At 41.2% G+C, this 19,273-nt stretch overlaps 1 protein-coding gene across 4 annotated transcripts in view; it reads right to left on the bottom strand.

The window, feature by feature from the left end:
• Positions 1 to 17,592, bottom strand: part of znhit6 (zinc finger HIT-type containing 6) — a 55,898-nt gene extending 38,306 nt beyond the window's left edge. For 3 of the 4 annotated variants that reach the window (XR_008897126.1, XM_056604424.1, XM_056604426.1), the window contains exons 1-5: positions 17,435 to 17,591; positions 11,209 to 11,274; positions 2,785 to 2,891; positions 1,899 to 1,984; positions 354 to 457 (exon numbers count right to left, since the gene is read on the bottom strand). Coding sequence is in view for 3 of the 4 variants with exons in the window: in XM_056604424.1 (XP_056460399.1) it covers positions 354 to 457; positions 1,899 to 1,984; positions 2,785 to 2,891; positions 11,209 to 11,274; positions 17,435 to 17,538 (467 nt within the window). In the remaining variant the exon portion in view is untranslated. Of the gene's footprint in view, positions 1 to 353; positions 458 to 1,898; positions 1,985 to 2,784; positions 2,892 to 11,208; positions 11,275 to 17,434 lie in introns of all 4 variants that reach the window. The other variant, XM_056604425.1, reaches the window with a different exon arrangement.
• Between the last annotated feature and the right edge of the window lie 1,681 nt (positions 17,593 to 19,273).

The following is a 19,273-nucleotide window of genomic DNA, read 5'->3' as shown; positions in this document are numbered from 1 at the left end:
CTATCTCGTTTCTGCTTGGTGTCGCTTATAGTTTGCCTCCCTCGCTCTGGTAACGTCACGTACGTGAAAAAACAACAACAAAGCTCAGAATAATGATTTAAGCTTCAAATACTAATTTTCCGAATGAGTATTCGAATAATTCGGGCCAGCCCTATAAAATGCATACATAAAATTTACACCAAGCATTTTCCAGCGTCCAAATCAATATTGGATAATGCTCTTACTGAATTATAAAATCCCATTATACATTACTCACGCATGTCAGCTCCTTGCAAGTGAAAAAACTAAAACATAACAGCATTATGAAAAGTAGCAGTTAAAACCTGAAGACCCTTGTATTTAGTCGCTCTTACTTGGTCAAAAACATAGTTGAGTTGTCCCTGCTCTTCGTGAAGGCCACGGGGAGGAACTTCAGAGTTATGTTCATTTTCCTGGCGCAGGCGGTCAGCTTCTTGGCCTGAGAGAGAGAGCGAGAGCAAGACCGAATAACCGGCCTCGACATTAACGCTTGCCCGCGGCAGGTGAACTCCGATTGGGCCACTTAAATGTGATACATAGATAGATGCCAAATCGGGCAAGGGATTTCTTTTATCAAATACACTAACTATGCCTACAAAATAAACGTCCTCCTACAGCATAAGAATCATAACAATAATTTGTGTTAAGTCAATTCCGTATAACCAACCGCCACAAACGGAATAGAAGAAAAATAGTCACTTTCGTTATGTTCCTTCAGACTCCGAAAACTGTCCAAGTGCCAGGTAAATGTAACGGAAATAAATAAATGAGGACACCTGAAAATGAGACGTTGCCAGGATATGAAACAAAAAAGGCAAAGGAAGTTCTGTGGGTCCGTCTTGAAAGCGGTTAAAAGTTAACCGATGCCGGTTATGATTACATAACTGATGTAGTATGTTGAGGGCAGGTAAGGACAAAAAAATGACAGCGACATGATGCTATCGATATCTGTGCGAGAACAGCACTTAAATCTACGTTCCGGCTGCCATCCGTTTCTTCTGGACCGTCTAGAAATAACACCCCACAGACTTCACATGGAATTGTTTCAGGAAAGAAATCACCACAAATCAATAGAAAATAAATAAATGTTGTCCTTCTGATTGCTGTATTAGTTGCCAATGGTGAGCCGTTACCTACTACAGGTGATTATTTGCTGATAATTTTGCATTATAGCGAATCGAGATACAATTAATAGTTTGAAATATTCACCAAAAAAATAAAAATATTTTGATTGATACATTTTGAGGCCCTAGTGTTTCTTCTGTTGGGCTAGCTCGTTTGAGAGCTTTATAGCCATAATTGTTAAGTTTTGTATTTGAAACAATTATTATAATTCAAAAAATACTTGTTGGTTTTATACATTTTCTTTATAGGCCTTTCCATTTTGGGCAACTATGTTTTGCTATTGGGCAAGTTAAACATAACAGCCTTAAAAAGCTTAATGTCAATGCATACACACACACATACATACATACGCATATATATATTTCTCTCTCATCAACAGTTCTATATACCATGCTGTTCTTGCTAAATTTGCACAGAAGTAATCCAAAGCATCATAAACACAGTGGTGTAGCATAACTAGTGTACTCATCACAATCAAACTCAATCTAATGACAGGGTAGGACATTTTGAGCTTGATCAACAAAGAGATTGTTGAAGATACATTTTAATAAAGATGCGTGTCCCCTACTGTGATGTTTACGTTGAATTACAAACCATCTGCCTCATAAATTAAATAGTTCAATTTACAAAATCTATGCCAAAATGTGCTTCACTTAGGTTCTACACAATAAATATAACATCCCACACAATAAGGTGTATAGGGAAATCATTAAAATGAATGAAGAAATGTGGTCAAAACCAATGATGAGACTTACTTTCAAAGTCATGTGAGGTGTGCGGATCAGGTTGTCTCTGGAGGAGCTTCCAGCCAAACGTGTTGTATCCTCCAGGAACCGGTAGTCTGAGGTACACCAAAGGATGCGTCATAAAAGACAAGAGCATTGGTTTCATTTCATTTATTTATCTCTTTACGTCTAGCCAAATGCATCATAGAAAGGGTCTACCTTGTATATTCCACATTTAATACATTTGAGTTCTGTGAATCGAGCAGGAATTTAGGAGGTAGTTAGTAGAGCCCGACCGATATATCTGCAGGCCGATATTAGGCATTTTTTCAAACTATTCGGTATTGAATAGTTTATCGGTATCCAACGCCCCAAACCCGCTGATTCAGCCAGAGGTAGGCAGACTGAATGACAGATCGACGGAGATCCTCGGTGTTGTTCATGTGTGCAAGTGTGTTCATGGTAAGTTGGCAACTGTCACGAGACATGCATTGCTTGAATAACAATTAAAAGAACATCCCCATCAATTCTCTAAAGTCGATAAGCATGACTTAATTCATGACTACCATGTCCAGTTTTGCTGTTGTTACGTGTTAGCTGAGAGTGAAAAGGATAACTACAAATAACCAATGTTAGGGAAATCTGTTGGTTTTGTTGCTCGTTTCTGGATTTTTTTTTTTTTTATATATATATATATATATATATATATATATATATATATATATATATATATATATATATATATATATATATATATATATATATATATATATATATATATATATATATATATCGGCCGATATATCGGCATATCAGATTTTTAAATCACAAAGTATTCGTATCGGCCTTAAAAATCCTATATCGGTCGGGCTCTAGTAGTTAGTTTACTTGCATGAGAAGTGAAGGGTAAGCTCACCATTAAGAAGGTTCATCTCGTCAAACTTGGAGAGGGCCACAAACGCAGTCTTGGCCCTAAATCCACTGCATCCAGATTCTTCTTTGTGTTTCTTAACACACAAAAAGCTATGGGACATAAACGACAACAGCAATATCATACGCCTTTCTGAAGGTGTGCAGGGGTGTGTTCCACAGTATTAGTACGTCACTCGTTCGCACACGCACACAGAGACAAGCGCGCATACATGCCAATAAGTGATGAGCGATATAAACGATTAAAAAATGGCCTACGATAGAGATCCTAATTCTATCGCTCGATCGCGATAATGCATGTTGATGACGCAAAATAAAATGTTACAATATTGGTTTGGTGCATTTCCATTTCAGATTGCAATTTTCGCAACAGTGCAAGAATTTGTCAACAAACCCGCATGTGTGGAAAGAACGTTAAATCATTGGACAAAAAGGTCTGGAGCGGGGAAAAGCATTAGAGAAAAAAAAAAAGGGGGAGAAAGCGCCGGTGAAAGTAAACAATCATGGATATCCAGCACGATATAGATTGATCTGCGGACCGGTCCAACTCCTTCTCCCTCATCCTGACTCGGAATGTGTTAAATGCATCAGCATTTTATGTACATTTCTCCAGCATACTTCTTATGTCCTCTTCGCTCCATGTTGAGCCACGACTCATTTTCACCCGATGGTCCGACAACGTGCTGCTAATCTTGGAGTTACCGCTAATCAAACACTAATTCCCATAATGCGCGTCGCTGAGTGGGTGCCTGTTACGTCCAAAGAGGCGTATGATTTATAGTACTTGATCGGACCAAGGTGTGTTCGCTTAAGCATCTCAAGCGAACCGCACCAGGGTTAATTTTGAAGCAAACCGAGACCACCTCTCCGGCTGGGTCTCGGACCGGCTGTTTGGTCTGTTCCCGAGTTCGACGGTTTGTATTCGCAACAGCCCAAAAGGTCCGCACCAAGGGACCGAACATGTTTATTGCGCACTAAACACGGGAATCAATTCAAAAAGACAAAATCTGTATTGATCAGACAAGCAACGGCCTGGCTGTTTCGCTCTAACACTAAGGAACACAACCTCCTTTTGATCGATAAAAAAATATTACATGATCTACAAATTTCTTAACAATCAATGATGGCTCATCAAATAATCATGCCCATCCCTAATTGTCAGTACAGTGTCTGTTCTAGGGCCGCAGGGTATATCGGCTATGTAAGATATAGCGATATCATTTCCAAGGGGATACAAGATTTGACAATATCGTTTAGATCGATATATGCGTTAAAATGGTCAGTTTCCACCTCAAGCGTCTGCGTTTGCCTTGGAGACTGTGAGCGCGACCCCTCCCCCTCCAACTCTGTCCTTCCGAACGTGCCGTGTGCAAAGAAAACGAGACGGCGGCATGAGACAAAAATTTTCAAAGAGGAGAAACAACGGCTCCATAATATGGAAATGGTTCGGGTTTAAAAAAACATATGCGCAGCAGCTGCAGGTCATCTGTAGAGAGTTTAGCAAAACCTTTGCGGCTAAAAGTGGAAGCACGACAAATCTGTTCCACCATTTACAGCAGCGGCACAAAGTGCAGTATGAGGAATGCGTAAAACTATGGCTGTGCTGCTGCATCACCGGCCGCGACAGCTTCTTGTGCCCTGAAACCAGGGCCGGCGCTCGGCATACGCGACCTAGGCGTCGCCTAGAGCGGCAAATGTGTTGGGGTCGCCCTCTGGTGGCGCCCTTAATTAATTAATACAAATATACGAAACAAGGGAAATTTAACCAAACATGTTCCCAAATGGAATGGAGGAGGGAGGGGTCGGGGGATTAAAGTTAGGGCGCACCGAAACCCTCACCGTAGTACGCAGGACAATGCGACAAAGCCATCTAACCCACTCTATAGAAAAAAAGAGTTAAATATCGTATATCGCCATTCAGCCCAAAAATATCAGGATTTCATATTTTGCCCACATCGTGCAGTCCTAGTCTGTTCCTTATCTAAAAAGACACCAGTTTTTCCTGTTCTCTGCATCTTGGGTGGCATTTAAGAACCAAGGACTAAAACAGTGTAGTGCCTTTTAGAATGGTTTGCACTAAAGGAAAGAAACCAAATACAACGCTTTTTCTTTGTTAAAGTCTCTGCAGCTAATGTACAAACTAGCCCAAAAAGTCGCATGGTAGATCCATAGATCTAGTAGGTCAGATGGTTGTCCAAGTCAGCTGAGCTACGATGCTGTCCATGATGCTGACATGGCAAATGCGACCCAACCAACTCCGCTTTCCGATATTTTGGTTATTTCCAATAGCCAAGGCAAGAGTCCTGCACGGGTCCATTTTACGAGACCCGCACCCGTGATGACCAGCACCAGATCCGCCCCGTCACCCGTGATAATATCAAAATGAATTAAACTACACAGTACACAAACTGTTCTGAATAAAGAAATAGAAAATTTTCAAATTGAAAATAATGTACAAATAAATATGTATCCAGCTGTTCTGTAATTTCTATAAAACTTTGAATGAATAAAATAAATATGCTAGAAAATTAAATAAGACAGAACAATGTCTTATTTACAAGTTGAAATTAACATCTGTCCTGCTGTCGTCGGGGTTGTGGTCTTGTGTTTTTGTTTCTTTGCCAATTCGTCATAAGGGACCTTGTGATTGCGTCGCAGGCCCCGTCCACACTAACCCGGGTAAATGTAAAAACCTACATCCGCAATGAAATAGATAGCCGTCCACACTATCGTTTTCGGAATGTTTTGCATCCACGTTCCATACTGAAATTATTTTGATAAACAGTTGTTGTCATGGTTACGCAACTTCGCCACGCCTCTGTTTAGATCACAGCCGCGCGATCAGCTGATATTTACAGTTCATCAGCTGGTTAATCATTTTCGAAGCGGTCTTGTCCAAAATCGCCGCTCCAAGTACGGTTTCAACTGCTGTCTTTCGGGTTTTTTACCATCACTTAAGAACAACAAGTACAGCGCTTGCCTCCGGCGTTGGAGCAACGAATAAGTTTGAGCCAATATTTCGAGTTGTATCTGGAGATAAATTAGTGTATTGTACAGAGAGATCATTTTCATTTCACCTGCCATTTTTTGGATGAGCGTCTCGGTCTCGAGCGCAAGCTAGTGGCAGCGTCATGGCACAGTGTCATGGCAACCGAACGTCATCGTTTCTGAAAGCCTCCACATTTATCCCCCTCAGCGATCGAAAAGCATCGTTTTCAGTGTCGGAATTCTCAGTTTTAGTGTGGACGAACCCGAAGTGTTGCCATATTAGAGAACTCGTTTTACCCTTTTAATCGAGTAAACGCTGTCCTCCCTCTGCCATCTCGCTCGCGTTGTTTTCTGAATAAGGTCACCACAAACACACAGCTCGCAGGGCCGCGTTGAATTCTCTGGGGGAGGGACTGAATTGCGCATTCGCATCTCTTTCACAAAACCTCAGTCAACGAAAAATTCCAAAAGATTCGTTCCAAGAATCGTTCTTCGAACCCGAAGTGTTGCCATATTAGAGAACTCGTTTTACCCTTTTAATCGAGTAAACGCTGTCCTCCCTCTGCCATCTCGCTCGCGCTGTTTTCTGAATAAGGTCACCACAAACACACAGCTCGCAGGGCCGCGTTGAATTCTCTGGGGGAGGGACTGAATTGCGCATGCGCATCTCTTTCACAAAACCTCAGACAACGAAAAATTCCAGAAGAATTGTTCCAACTCGATTTTATTAATTTGGAGATCGTTGGCCCAAGAATCGAAATCGTGATAAAAATGTGATTAATTGCACAGCCCTAGTATTGACCTTAAAAAACCTTTTATCAGTATTTAAAAAGATTAGTACACCCAAATGTTTTCTTACTTAAATGCTTTAAATTAGAATCACCACATCAGGTGCAAATTATATGAACATCGTTGGAGAGGATTTTGGAGGAGCCCGTTTTATTTAAAGCTGACATAAGGTTTGCTCTTGATTAGAGCTGTCCCAAACGATTATTTTTCAAACGATTATTCTAGCGATTATTTTTTCGATTAGTCGATTAATCTAACGACTAATTTTACCATTAATCTAAGGATTATTTTTTCAGTTACCGATTATTTCACATTACTTCATCAATGTAACTTTTCACACAATATGGATATCAAAACATTTGTTGTTAAAATATCAACATTTATTAAACATTTCTTTAACATTCCACTTTTTTGTGCAATAACATTGTGCAAACACGGCACTTAAATTGTGCAAACTGCAAAATAGTGCATTTTGATGCCATATGTAGTATCCAACAAATGAACGAAATAAGTCAATCAGGAGGAATATACCAAACATAAAAATACTGTTCTACTCCTTCCTCCCTCCCTCATTGTGCAAACTGAAAAATAATGCACTGCCACCTCAGAGACCCAACTTCGAAAAGGATTTATGTAATTTAAATTGTCAACTTGTAGTGTGTGTTTACTACTTAGAACTTGTTGATAGATCGTGGAATTTCAACAGTCAACAGCTAGACTAGAACTACATAACATGACAAAAGTTCTCTTACTACTTAGAACTGGTTGCTAGATCGTGGAATTTCGACAGTCAACAGCTAGACTAGAACTACATAACATAAGTTCTCTTTTCACCAGAGTATAAAATCCGAACCTGACAGTCTATTCATAATATTGTAATGACCACGGAAGAGGCAGTGAATAAAGTGATTAGACAGCTTATTAGATACCTAATAAACCGTTGGAACACGCAAGACCGGTCACCATAGCAACGCTGGTAAACAAACCCTCGGAGCTCGGCTTTTGGCCGAGTTTTATACCACCAGCCTCTGTGCTCCCGCTACTGCTTGCCGGCGCCATTGTTATGAATTTACACAATTGGCGACTAGCGTTCTGGTGCATATTTACCGCCACGACTGGAGTGAGAGTGTGGGGGGGGGGGGGGGGGGGGGGGGAGGCGACGCGTCAACGGAAATTATTCATGTCGACGAATCTTTGAAGCCTTAGTCGACTATGTCGACTAATCGTCCCAGCTCTACTCTTGATTGTTAAATTGAGTGGTAGCAATATGGCGAGATCAAAGGAGCTCTCTGAGGCCTTCAGAAAAAGGTAGTAGATGCATAGTCTGGGAAGGAATTGAAAAAGACCATCAAGCAATTAGAAATCAGCTATTCCACAGTCCGTGAAATAATTTACAAGTGGAAGACATTTAAGACAATTCCCGACATGCCAAGGTCAGGCCGTCCTAGCAAGTTCAGCCCAAGAATAGACCACAACATGCTTAAAAAAGTCTGAGAATCCTTAAATGTCATCATGGATCACAGTTGATTACAAAGGACATGCCATTAGAAAGACTGCATACGTTTGACTTGCATGGGAGGTCTGCAATGAAAGAACGAGGTGTGCAAGGAAGTAAAAGAAACATCAAAGCAAGAGTAAAGTTTACCAGAGAACACCTAGAGAAAGACTAGGAATTCTGGAACAATGTGCTATAGACTACAGCTGCTCCGATTGATTGGACGCTGATCATGATCGGTTAATATTGGCAAAAAATAGGTTTGGTGAACGCATTTAGCGGCCTGTTTCAGTCATGGCGGATCCAACGAGAGCATTGGAACAGAAACTGGAGTTTGCCGCCATCCAGATTATAGATAAACGATATGGAAGATTCCCATTCCCCTGCTATTCTGTCTTTGGCAAATGTCAGATCATGATTTTGGTGATCGGTAAACCGTAATCTAGGCCAAAAATTATCATCGGAGCGCTCTACTTTGGACAGATGAATCCAAAATAGTTATTCATGCACAGTAACAGAAGGCATGTTTGGCACGAACCATAGATAGCATATGAGTACAACAACCTCATATCAACTGCGAAGCATGAGGTGGAAATGCCATGGTTGTGCAGCAGCAGGGCTTGCCCAGCTGACCAACATATAATCAACCATGAATTATTTATTATACCAGAGGGTGCTTGAGGACCATGTGAGACCATCTATCAGAAAATATAAGCAGATGTGGACCATGCAACATGACAATGATCCAAAACATTCTAGTTAATCCACCAAGGAATGGCTCATAAGACAGAAGGTCAGAGTTCTGGAATGACCAAGTCGAAGTCTGAATCTTAATCCTAAAATCCTGTTGGGTGAATTGAAACTGGCTGTGCATGCAATCACCCCTCAAACACAAAGCAGCTAAAACAATTCTGCATGGAGGAGTGGGATAGACTTTCTCCCAACCGATGTCAGAGAATGGTAGACAATGACATGAAATGTCTAATTTAGGACATTTTAGCCAAAGGGGGCAATACCAGCTATTAGGGTATCCTTACTTTTTCCTTAAAGGACAATTGCGGTATTTTGAACATTGAGCCCCCTTTCTGGTTTGTCTAGGATAAAATAGAATGGTTGACACCGAAATTTGGACTAATGGTCCCGTCTCGGGTATTTGGCTAATTTTGAATCACCCCTGCCTGCTTCACAATGGCTGGCTACGGGCATTCACAAACATGTCTTTAAAACAACCTTAAAGGAGCACTCACGACAAATGCAAAGGGGCGACAGCGTTCCACAGCGTGGCCACTGAGTGACATGTGTAACGTATCAGCCAATCAGCGTTCAACAGGCCAACCGTTCCATGAAGTGCAGTCCGGGGTGAACCGCAGCCAATTCGCCTGACAAAACTTGCACAGCGACAGTTTAGGATTTATCGCGCGACAAAACTTAGGCGACAAATGTGTCTTTTGGTGTGAACGCACCTTAAAAGGTTTGTTTTCAGAAATGTGGGTGCGAGTGGTTAGTGGTGATCGTTGATGTTCCAAATCAAGTATTGTAGCGAAATTAAGTTACTGGGGTGTTTTATTTGTCATTTTGTAAATCCATTGATTTCGGTTGAAAGACTCATTGCTCGTTGACCAGAAAGGGGGAGGTTGCCTGCTTTAATCTCGACAGGTAAGTCAATGTTACTGTTTGTAGCATTAACGCGTTTGTTTCAATTAACGTACCTCATCACGAAACTCAATCGAAACGGTAGGTAAGTAATAACGGTAACTCCACAGTAACTTCAAGGTTTCTCACTCCGCGAGACCCAAACATAAAACATTAAAGGTCCCATGACATGAAAATCTCACTTTATGAGGTTTTCTAACATAAATATGAGTTCCCCTAGCCTGCCTATGGTCCCCCAGTGGCTAAAACTTGCGTTTGGTGTAAAACGAGCACTAGCTGTTCTGCTCGCCTTTGAAAAAACGGAGGCTCAAGCGCGCTGATTTGGAATGTCTTGGTCTGTCACAAAGCATCTAAGCTCCTCCCCTTACTCTGCCTGGCCCGCCCAGAGACGTTGGCCCGCCAATGAGACACGACCGTGCGAGCGCCACATGTGTGTGTGAACACACACACACTTGTCGGTTCTTGGACGTCTCTTGTATTTCCACAACGAGACTGTATTGGGGGTTATCTGAGCCATGGTTGAGAAGGAATTGGGGGAAAGGAACTTTGGCTTTGACTCGCTGAAGTACATGAACTGCGACATGCCTCCCGTGTGTTCTAGAATATTTACAGAACACGGCTGAAGGCTATGTGCGCCTCGCCATTGCATACATCCACTGTAAACAGCGCATGGTACCGTGGCTGCACGGCAGAATTTCGGGAACGTCTTTGAATACTGTGTTAGTTGCCCACTAATACCTATATTAAAGAATACATAAAATAGCATGTCATGTCCGCCCCCCCCCCACGTACGGTTCATAATATTTCGGAGGCGCACAAAGATTATGGCCGTGATGTTATATATTATAATGTTCTCTAATACGAGGCGGAGGCAGTGTCTAGTCCACGGTTTATTCAACCATCAAACTGTATTCAATTCCGAACGGTAGAAATAGTAATATCAAATCTGCGCACGGAGCGCGCCAACCCCCCCCCCTTCGACAAATATCGATATCCATCTTATATCGATATTCTGCTTGAAGATATCGAGATATGACTTTTGGTCCATATCGCCCAGCCCTAACTGTGGTAATTTAATAGCAATAAATATTTTATAATTTTGGAGAAAAAAAAAAATATATATCTTCAGTGAGGTAATTTGAAAAATACCTTGGAAAACCATGGTACTCCATCAACTTTGTTCTCTTTCAAAGAGACATCTTGCAAGTTGAAGTTAGCAGTAATGTCTACCTTAATGTATTATTAGAAGAGTTGCCTTTTATTTTAGTAATGATAATAGTAAATATTTCGGTTTCTTCATTTGTTTGCCTGCTCTGACCATGTTGTAGGGGCTCTTTTTACTATGTCCAGACCTAGATTATTCATTAGTGGTCACTATTATAATTTTACATGATATGCCAGGCTAGATTGCAACGAAATGCTGGCAACGAACGTGGGCAAGGAAATGTGCGTTGGTTACTGTTCCTATCAAAATATAAGACTTACCTGCAGGACTGTTTCACACAGGCTGGGCATTTATACTTGGCCTCATCTGCTCCACATACGCCACAACTGTAAAAAAGAATGGAAAAAATAAGGTACTATCGATTGTAACAGCTGCGACTCCTATCATTCATGACCGTTTATACCAACAAGGGTCACAATCAGGGCCGTGTCTAACGAATGGGCTGACCGGGCTGTAGCCCCAGGCCTCGCCGCTAGGGGGGCCTCCGGTCGCTGAAGGTATGTCAGAGAGGAGAGTACGGTGTGGCAGATGACACGTGGAGCAAGGTACGGTTTATTACTCTGTTTTCTGGGAATAATTTACGCAAGCAGAAACCAGAAAACAAGCCGTTTTTTTGTTTTTTCGTTTTGACAAAAAAACGAAAAATCAATATTTCAGTTCGTTTATTCCTTTTTTGGTTCATACTGAGCGAAACGAATTTACCACTCAATATCTGGTTTCCGCCGGTGGGCGGGTCCTCTTATTGGCTAGCGTGCTTCATTGACCTGTGCTCTTCATAATAAAAGTTATTCCGTTTGATAATGTCGACAAAAATATTACTTTATCATAGACACTAGCAGACACAGAGGACCACACCACCAATTGGCCTACTTGAAAATGTAGGAAAAAATAAAGTATGAAATTGGTGATTTGGTGACTTTGGCAAATCATAACAGAAAAAGTAATAGGCCCTACAATGCATTTGCTATCAAGTACAGCAAGTTAAGCCCAGACAACATAAATGAACTGTTTTTTGAAAGTTACTTAATTTATAGAAATGCATCCTGTTTTTGTAAACTCATCAAAAACTATAAAACAATGTAGGGCCTATTGTAGGCTATTAAAGGTCCCATGACATGAAAATCTCACTTTGTGAGGTTTTCTAACATATGAGTTCCCCTAGCCTGCCTATGGTCCCCCAGTGGCTAAAACTTGCGTTTGGTGTAAAACTAGCACTAGCTGTTCTGCTCGCCTTTGGAAAAAACGGAGGCTCAACCGCGCTGATTTGGAATGTCTGTTCTTCATGACGTCATCAGGAATCTCAGCTCCTCCCCTTACTCTGCCTGGCCCGCCCAGAGACGTTGGCCCGCCAATGAGACTCGACCGTGCGAGCGCCACATGTGTGTGTGTGTGAATACACACACTAACGCAAGTGTTTCTTGTCGGTTCTTTGACGTGTCTTGTGTTTCCACAACGAGACTGTCGTGGGGGTTATCTGAGCCATGGTTGAGAAGGAATTGGGGGAAAAGAACTTTGGTTGGACTCGCTGAAGTACATGAACTGCGACCTGCCGCCGGTTGCCGCGAGGCACCATCACCCGGCAGCGGGCAGCCGGCAGCAGGCAGCGCGCGGTTCAGTCGACTTCAGGTTGATGTGAAAGTGGAAGAACCAGAGACGTCGCAGAACCCGACAAAGTCGTTTGTGATTCATAATATCGTCTGGAGGCGCTGGAGGTTCTTTGACGTGTCTTGTGTTTCCACAACGAGACTCGTATTGGGGGTTATCTCAGCCAAGGTTGAGAATGAATTGAGGGGAAGGAACTTTGGCTTTGACTCCCTCAAGAACATGAACCACGACATGGAGGAGAAAGGGATTGTTGGCGGCAAATGTCTCCCGCTTGAGCCCCGCTGAGGGACCACCGCCGGAGGCGGAGGTGCATAAGCGCTGCCCGGCAAAGATCCCTTTCTCCTCCTTGTCGTGGTTCATGTTCTTGAGGGAGTCAAAGCCAAAGTTCCTTCCCCCCAATTCATTCTCAACCTTGGCTGAGATAACCCCCAATACGAGTCTCGTTGTAGAAATACCAGAGACGAGAGTCCGACGTGTTATGCGCCATCACACCAACAGCAGAACGGTTATCCAAATAACAAGGAAGTGTACAACACTTGCGTTACAGTCCTGGAGCTCTATATCTAAATAATATCATATAATACATAGATATCTATATCATATAACATATTGTGTGCGCCTCCAGACGATATTATGAATCACAAACGACTTTGTCGGGTTCTGCGACGTCTCTGGTTCTTCCACTTTCACATCAACCTGAAGTCGACTGAACCGCGCGCTGCCTGCTGCCGGCTGCCCGCTGCCGGGTGATGGTGCCTCGCGGCAACCGGCGGCAGGTCGCAGTTCATGTACTTCAGCGAGTCCAACCAAAGTTCTTTTCCCCCAATTCCTTCTCAACCATGGCTCAGATAACCCCCACGACAGTCTCGTTGTGGAAACACAAGACACGTCAAAGAACCGACAAGAAACACTTGCGTTAGTGTGTGTATTCACACACACACACATGTGGCGCTCGCACGGTCGAGTCTCATTGGCGGGCCAACGTCTCTGGGCGGGCCAGGCAGAGTAAGGGGAGGAGCTGAGATTCCTGATGACGTCATGAAGAACAGACATTCCAAATCAGCGCGGTTGAGCCTCCGTTTTTTCCAAAGGCGAGCAGAACAGCTAGTGCTAGTTTTACACCAAACGCAAGTTTTAGCCACTGGGGGACCATAGGCAGGCTAGGGGAACTCATATGTTAGAAAACCTCACAAAGTGAGATTTTCATGTCATGGGACCTTTAATAGCCTACAATAGGCCCTACATTGTTTTATAGTTTTTGATGAGTTTACAAAAACAGGATGCATTTCTATAAATTAAGTAACTTTCAAAAAACAGTTCATTTATGTTGTCTGGGCTTAACTTGCTGTACTTGATAGCAAATGCATTGTAGGGCCTATTACTTTTTCTGTTATGATTTGCCAAAGTCACCAAATCACCAATTTCATACTTTATTTTTTCCTACATTTTCAAGTAGGCCAATTCAGATACATTTTGTTTCCCCATCCTCATTCTGTCAGCTTTGTCAACACTACTGCAATTATAATAAAGCTACCCTTGAATTGAAATGAATTTAATTGAATTGAAATCATATTACCAGTTCACTTTAAATAGTCTTTCATAGATTGGTAGGCCTACTGTGTACGCTGATGTGTCAGTGGGTTTGTGTGAGGTCATGCGTCAGAACATCATGATATGAAGGGCCTCACCCGGGTAATTAGCCCCAGGCCTCAGAAAGTGTTAATCCGGCCCTGGTCACAATACTGCGAATACTACATTATTTTTATGTTGTAGCGTTACAATTATTTTAGCATGTCCATACAGTTAGAGACTTTGACACATTGGTAATAAGTCTTATTTTAAATTAGGATATGGTCTACTTGTATGTCAGAGAGGAGAGTACGGTGTGGCAGATGACACGTGGAGCAAGGTACGGTTTATTACTCTGTTTTCTGGGAATAATTTACGCAAGCAGAAACCAGAAAACAAGCCGTTTTTTAGTTTTTTCGTTTTGACAAAAAAACGAAAATCAATATTTCAGTTCGTTTATTCGTTTTTTGGTTCATACTGAGCGAAACGAATTTACCACTCAATATCTGGTTTCCGCCGGTGGGCGGGTCCTCTTATTGGCTAGCGTGCTTCATTGACCTGTGCTCTTCATAATAAAAGTTATTCCGTTTGATAATGTCGACAAAAATATTACTTTATCATAGACACTAGCAGACACAGAGGACCACACCACCCACAGTCAAGACTGACACGGCTTCAAATAACAATAATAGTGTTCATAATCATTTGACAATGAGAACTTATGAAGTTATGATGACTTCAGACGACATCATTGTCCGGCTCTGAACTATGCGCTCTGTACGCGTTCACATCAAAGGAGCTGAGATCGCGGGCTGCTGATTTCCTCACAGCCTGAGAGCTATGAGGAATCCAAGTGATTACAACACATTTCTGACAGCTGCACATTGCGCAGGGCTCTCCGTGAGACGCACGCAATTCAACCCATGCACACGCTCACATGCCACACAACTTGCGCCGCTATTTGACAGTGGAAGGGTAGGAATCAAATGCGTCCGGGTGAAATTTCAAAATCGTCCGGGATTTTAATAAAGCCTCAATACATGTTCACATTTAATTTGCGTTGCGTTCCTCTGGGTCTGTCACAAACTAGTTGGGCTACGCCCTCCCATACTCAGTTCTGTTCGCTTTGCATTGGTGGAAGTGAGTAGGGGGAGTGGTTAAGTAAAGCCTTCAGATTGGACGGTTTGACTTTAGAGTTACCGTCATGTTTTGCATTATATTTTTTTACCATTATTGTTTTATAGGGACAAACATTAACAAATTTCTCCTGCAGGGGATTGATAAAGTTCTATCTATGTAACAGAAGCGAACACTTACTCATACTCCATCAAATATTCATACTCATACTTTGCACACTTTACCACAGCATTGGCCTACTGAATGCCACAGATATATTTTTAAGCATTGGACTGAATGCCGCGTAAATATAATATATGTTTTGCACGTTTGCAACGTTTAAAAGTTCAGGGAAAGTATATGCCTCTACTGGTGTTGCTTAGACCAATATCCTTTTGAGGCAGTGTTGTTTCTGAATATTAGTGTTAAGGGCCAATAAGGCCTACTATCATACATTAGTCACCATGTCTGTGAACAAATTGGTATGCAGTTACATATTAATATATGAACCAACTGCAATTTTTCCCCTTGATTTTCCTGGGAGTTTTTACTCAGTCGATGTGAGGGCTTAAGGGAAGAGGATGTTGTTATGATGCTCATGCTATGTAAAGCCCTTTGAGAGAAACTGTTTGTAAAAACGGGCTATAAAAATAAAATTGCCTTGCCTAACCCGCTTGGACTGTAATTCATATTCATGCTACTAGTTTGATCATTGACTGACTACATGAATAGAGATTCTTATAGAGGTCTTATAGTCAAACGGTATAGGGTCTATACAAATTTCTATGTGTTTAGGCCAGTTATGAGATCTAGTTAACATCATTAAAAGTAATTTCCAAACACATTACAGAAAAGAAAAAAACAAAAGCAAAGAGATTTTGCAGCAGTAGCACACTTTTACTTAAACAGAGTGGGATAGGAATCAGGTTAACAAAACATAACATCTAAGCTGTCTAACACATTACCAACGCAACATTGAAACATCATAAAACATCACAAAGAAAACAGCTGGAATACAAAGAGTTTGCTTTGTATTCCAGCTGGCCTGTTATGAGCAAATTTCTATACGCTACTATAGATCCATTCCAAAACATGTTCCAAGTAGGCTATAGGACCACGCATAATGCATCCTGGAATGAGTGAAGCTTGCCTGCTGACACGTTAAAATGACTGTCACAACTGCAATGAGCAAAACCATTTGTACATAGTGTAGGCTACAGTAGCCTATTCGATATTGAATGAAGTAGGTTACTTTACACTCCCTGTCACTGTACAGAGTAGACAATATGATTTGCTTGTACAGCACCTTAAAAAACTCACTGTAGCCTATATTCATAGGCACACTCAGCCTCGCTTTCAATATAACACGCACTCGCATTCTGTAAACACCATCAGTAAATAATAATATGAAAACAATATAAAATATCTTTCAACAAGAAAAAATTTGTTTACTTTAAATGGATAAAGGTCAACAAATGCGCAATTTTCAGCTGTCAGTAATGTGTTGTGATCACTTGTAGGCCTATTCCTCATAGCTCTCAGGCTGTGAGGAAATCAGCAGCCAGCGATCGCAGGTCTGCTCTGAATGTATTAACTGTGGCTAAACATCAACTGCACTGAAGTCATCATAACTTCATAAGTTCTCATTTTCAAATGATTATGAATACTATTATTGTTATTTGAAGCCGTGTCAGTCTTGACTGTGGGTGGTGTGGTCCTCTGTGTCTGCTAGTGTCTATAATACAGTAATATTTTTGTCGACATTATCAAACGGAAGAACTTTTATTATGAAGAGCACAGGGCAATGAAGCACGCTAGCCAACAAGAGGACCCCCCCACCGGCGGAAACCAGATATTGAGTGGTAAACTCGTTTTGGTAAGAAGAACCAAAAAACGAATAAACGAACTGGAATTTTGATTTTCGTTTTTTTGGACAAAACGAAAAAACGGCTGGTTTTTGGTTTCTGCTTGTGTCAATTATTCCCAGAAAACAGAGTAATAAAACGTACCTTGCTCCACGTGGTTGTTTGTGTCCCTCTCAGTTGTCATTTCGTTTATTTGACAAAGATGGACACTATCCAAACACATGTGTTACCTTCCACGCCGTTGCATTCGCAACGTGCAATGGGAATTCGTTTGCAGCACGATAGCTAAGACCAAACAGTTTGCGAAAAAATCACAACAGAAGTTACATACGTTGATAGAGATTTTTTTCTTTTCGCTCCCGATGTGTTTTCTCCAAGACTCCCTTTTTCGTTTTGAATTTCTAAGGAAGACATAGTGGTTATGGTTAGCAACATCAGAATGCAACAACCTCCTTTAACAACAGTACTTCCGCCCGATTTCCGCTCCTGGCTGTAGAACGCTTGGCTAGGGGGATTTCTGGTTGGACACGATACTATAGGGCCCCCTGGTGTTCATGTAAATTATGTCACACAAATATACCTGTTTGGCCCCTTGCCTTGCCAATTGTCTTACATCACATTTAAAACGCACGAAGAAGTCAGATCAAGAAACTTTGATCTCAGCATATAACATTTAGCATTCAAGAATACAAGATGCATGTCACGCTGAACAATGGCCAACAGAGGGTCAAAAGTAATAGTTGTATCACACATGATGATGCTCTGTTGTGCATAGTGATTGATTGATTTTATTTAATAATTTAGAACTTGTAAATACATTTGCAACCCAACACATATATTAATGAGAGAAAACGGTCAAGGATAACACAAAGAAGCGTGAAGATGTTTTCCTTCTAGTGTGTGTGGGAGAGGGAGGGGAGACGGTTAAAATAAGACTTGCATGCTCCTGGTTTAGTTTGATGTTTGGCAAGAAAGAACGCAAACAGAGAATGGAGGAGCAAACTAGGAAAAAAACAATAGGCAAAGCCAGTCCACTAGTCTCGATGCTTTCGATTAACATTGTAACTTGATTTAAGCAATTTGCAAAAGGCCCATGAAGTAAAGCCATTATTAGACCCCATTATATTTACCTTATTGAACTAATATGTGATATTTAACTCTTTTTCTGTGTTAGGCTATGCAATAGGCTACCAGCAAAGTCATACAGATAACACAAAGATTATTAAACTATTGATGGATAACATTTTTCCTTTATTTAATGTCAACATAACTGATATTCACATATTTCCATCTGTCTTTATCCTCCAGACCATTAGATTTAATTACACTTCTGTCCATAGATATATAACTTACAAAAATTATGACTCTTTTTCTTTTTTGGATTCTGGTTCTGGCTTACGGTAGCTGCCAGTCCAACCATTATAACATGACATATGTGTGGACAAGTTAACATTGGTCAAATAGTTCTCTGAGAATATAACTTACTGTGGTGCAGTAATGTGAACAGAAACAACTGGGATATAAATAATCAAACATAACTATGTTTGATTATCAATATATACAGAGGCAACACTAAAAAAGAGAAAACCTCACTGTTGATTTCATTATTGCTGCTGCACCAATGATAAGTTTCCACTGCTGAAAGTACCAATTAGCAGGAAAATGAAATAATGCTGTCAAAAATGGTTCATAAATTATAAATGACCAAATCAAAACAATTATGTAACAGAAAAGATAACTTGATATAACCGGTAATTACAAATGAAGGGGGGAGAGGCAAAAATACTTAACTTGATACAGCTATAAAACCTAGAAGAAAATAAATAAATGGGTAGAGGTAGAGCACCATCTATGAAGATGAACATGTCTTTAAAGACAACAACAATAACTAAAAGAACCATGAAGACAAATATAGCCTTTGATTTAAAATTTAATATTTAAAAAGTTCACACGTTTTTCTTCGACATGCTATTTATTGCACTCTTGAGAACTAATAGTTACAGATGTCGCTCCTATTCAAAGGTGTGGAACTGTCCTTTTAGGCTAGACACCCCTGCTAAGGATTGATTGGTGATTTGGTGGGACAGGGGATATGTGTGTGTGGGGGTGGGGGCGTTGGGGTATTGGGATTGTTAAGGTAGCTGCAAAGACAGGCTCGACCCCGAGTTCT

This window comes from Gadus chalcogrammus, chromosome 12, assembly GCF_026213295.1.
Source record: "Gadus chalcogrammus isolate NIFS_2021 chromosome 12, NIFS_Gcha_1.0, whole genome shotgun sequence".
NCBI lineage: Eukaryota > Metazoa > Chordata > Actinopteri > Gadiformes > Gadidae > Gadus > Gadus chalcogrammus.
Note: the sequence above shows the minus strand (reverse complement) of the source record. Positions and strands in the feature narration are given on the sequence as shown.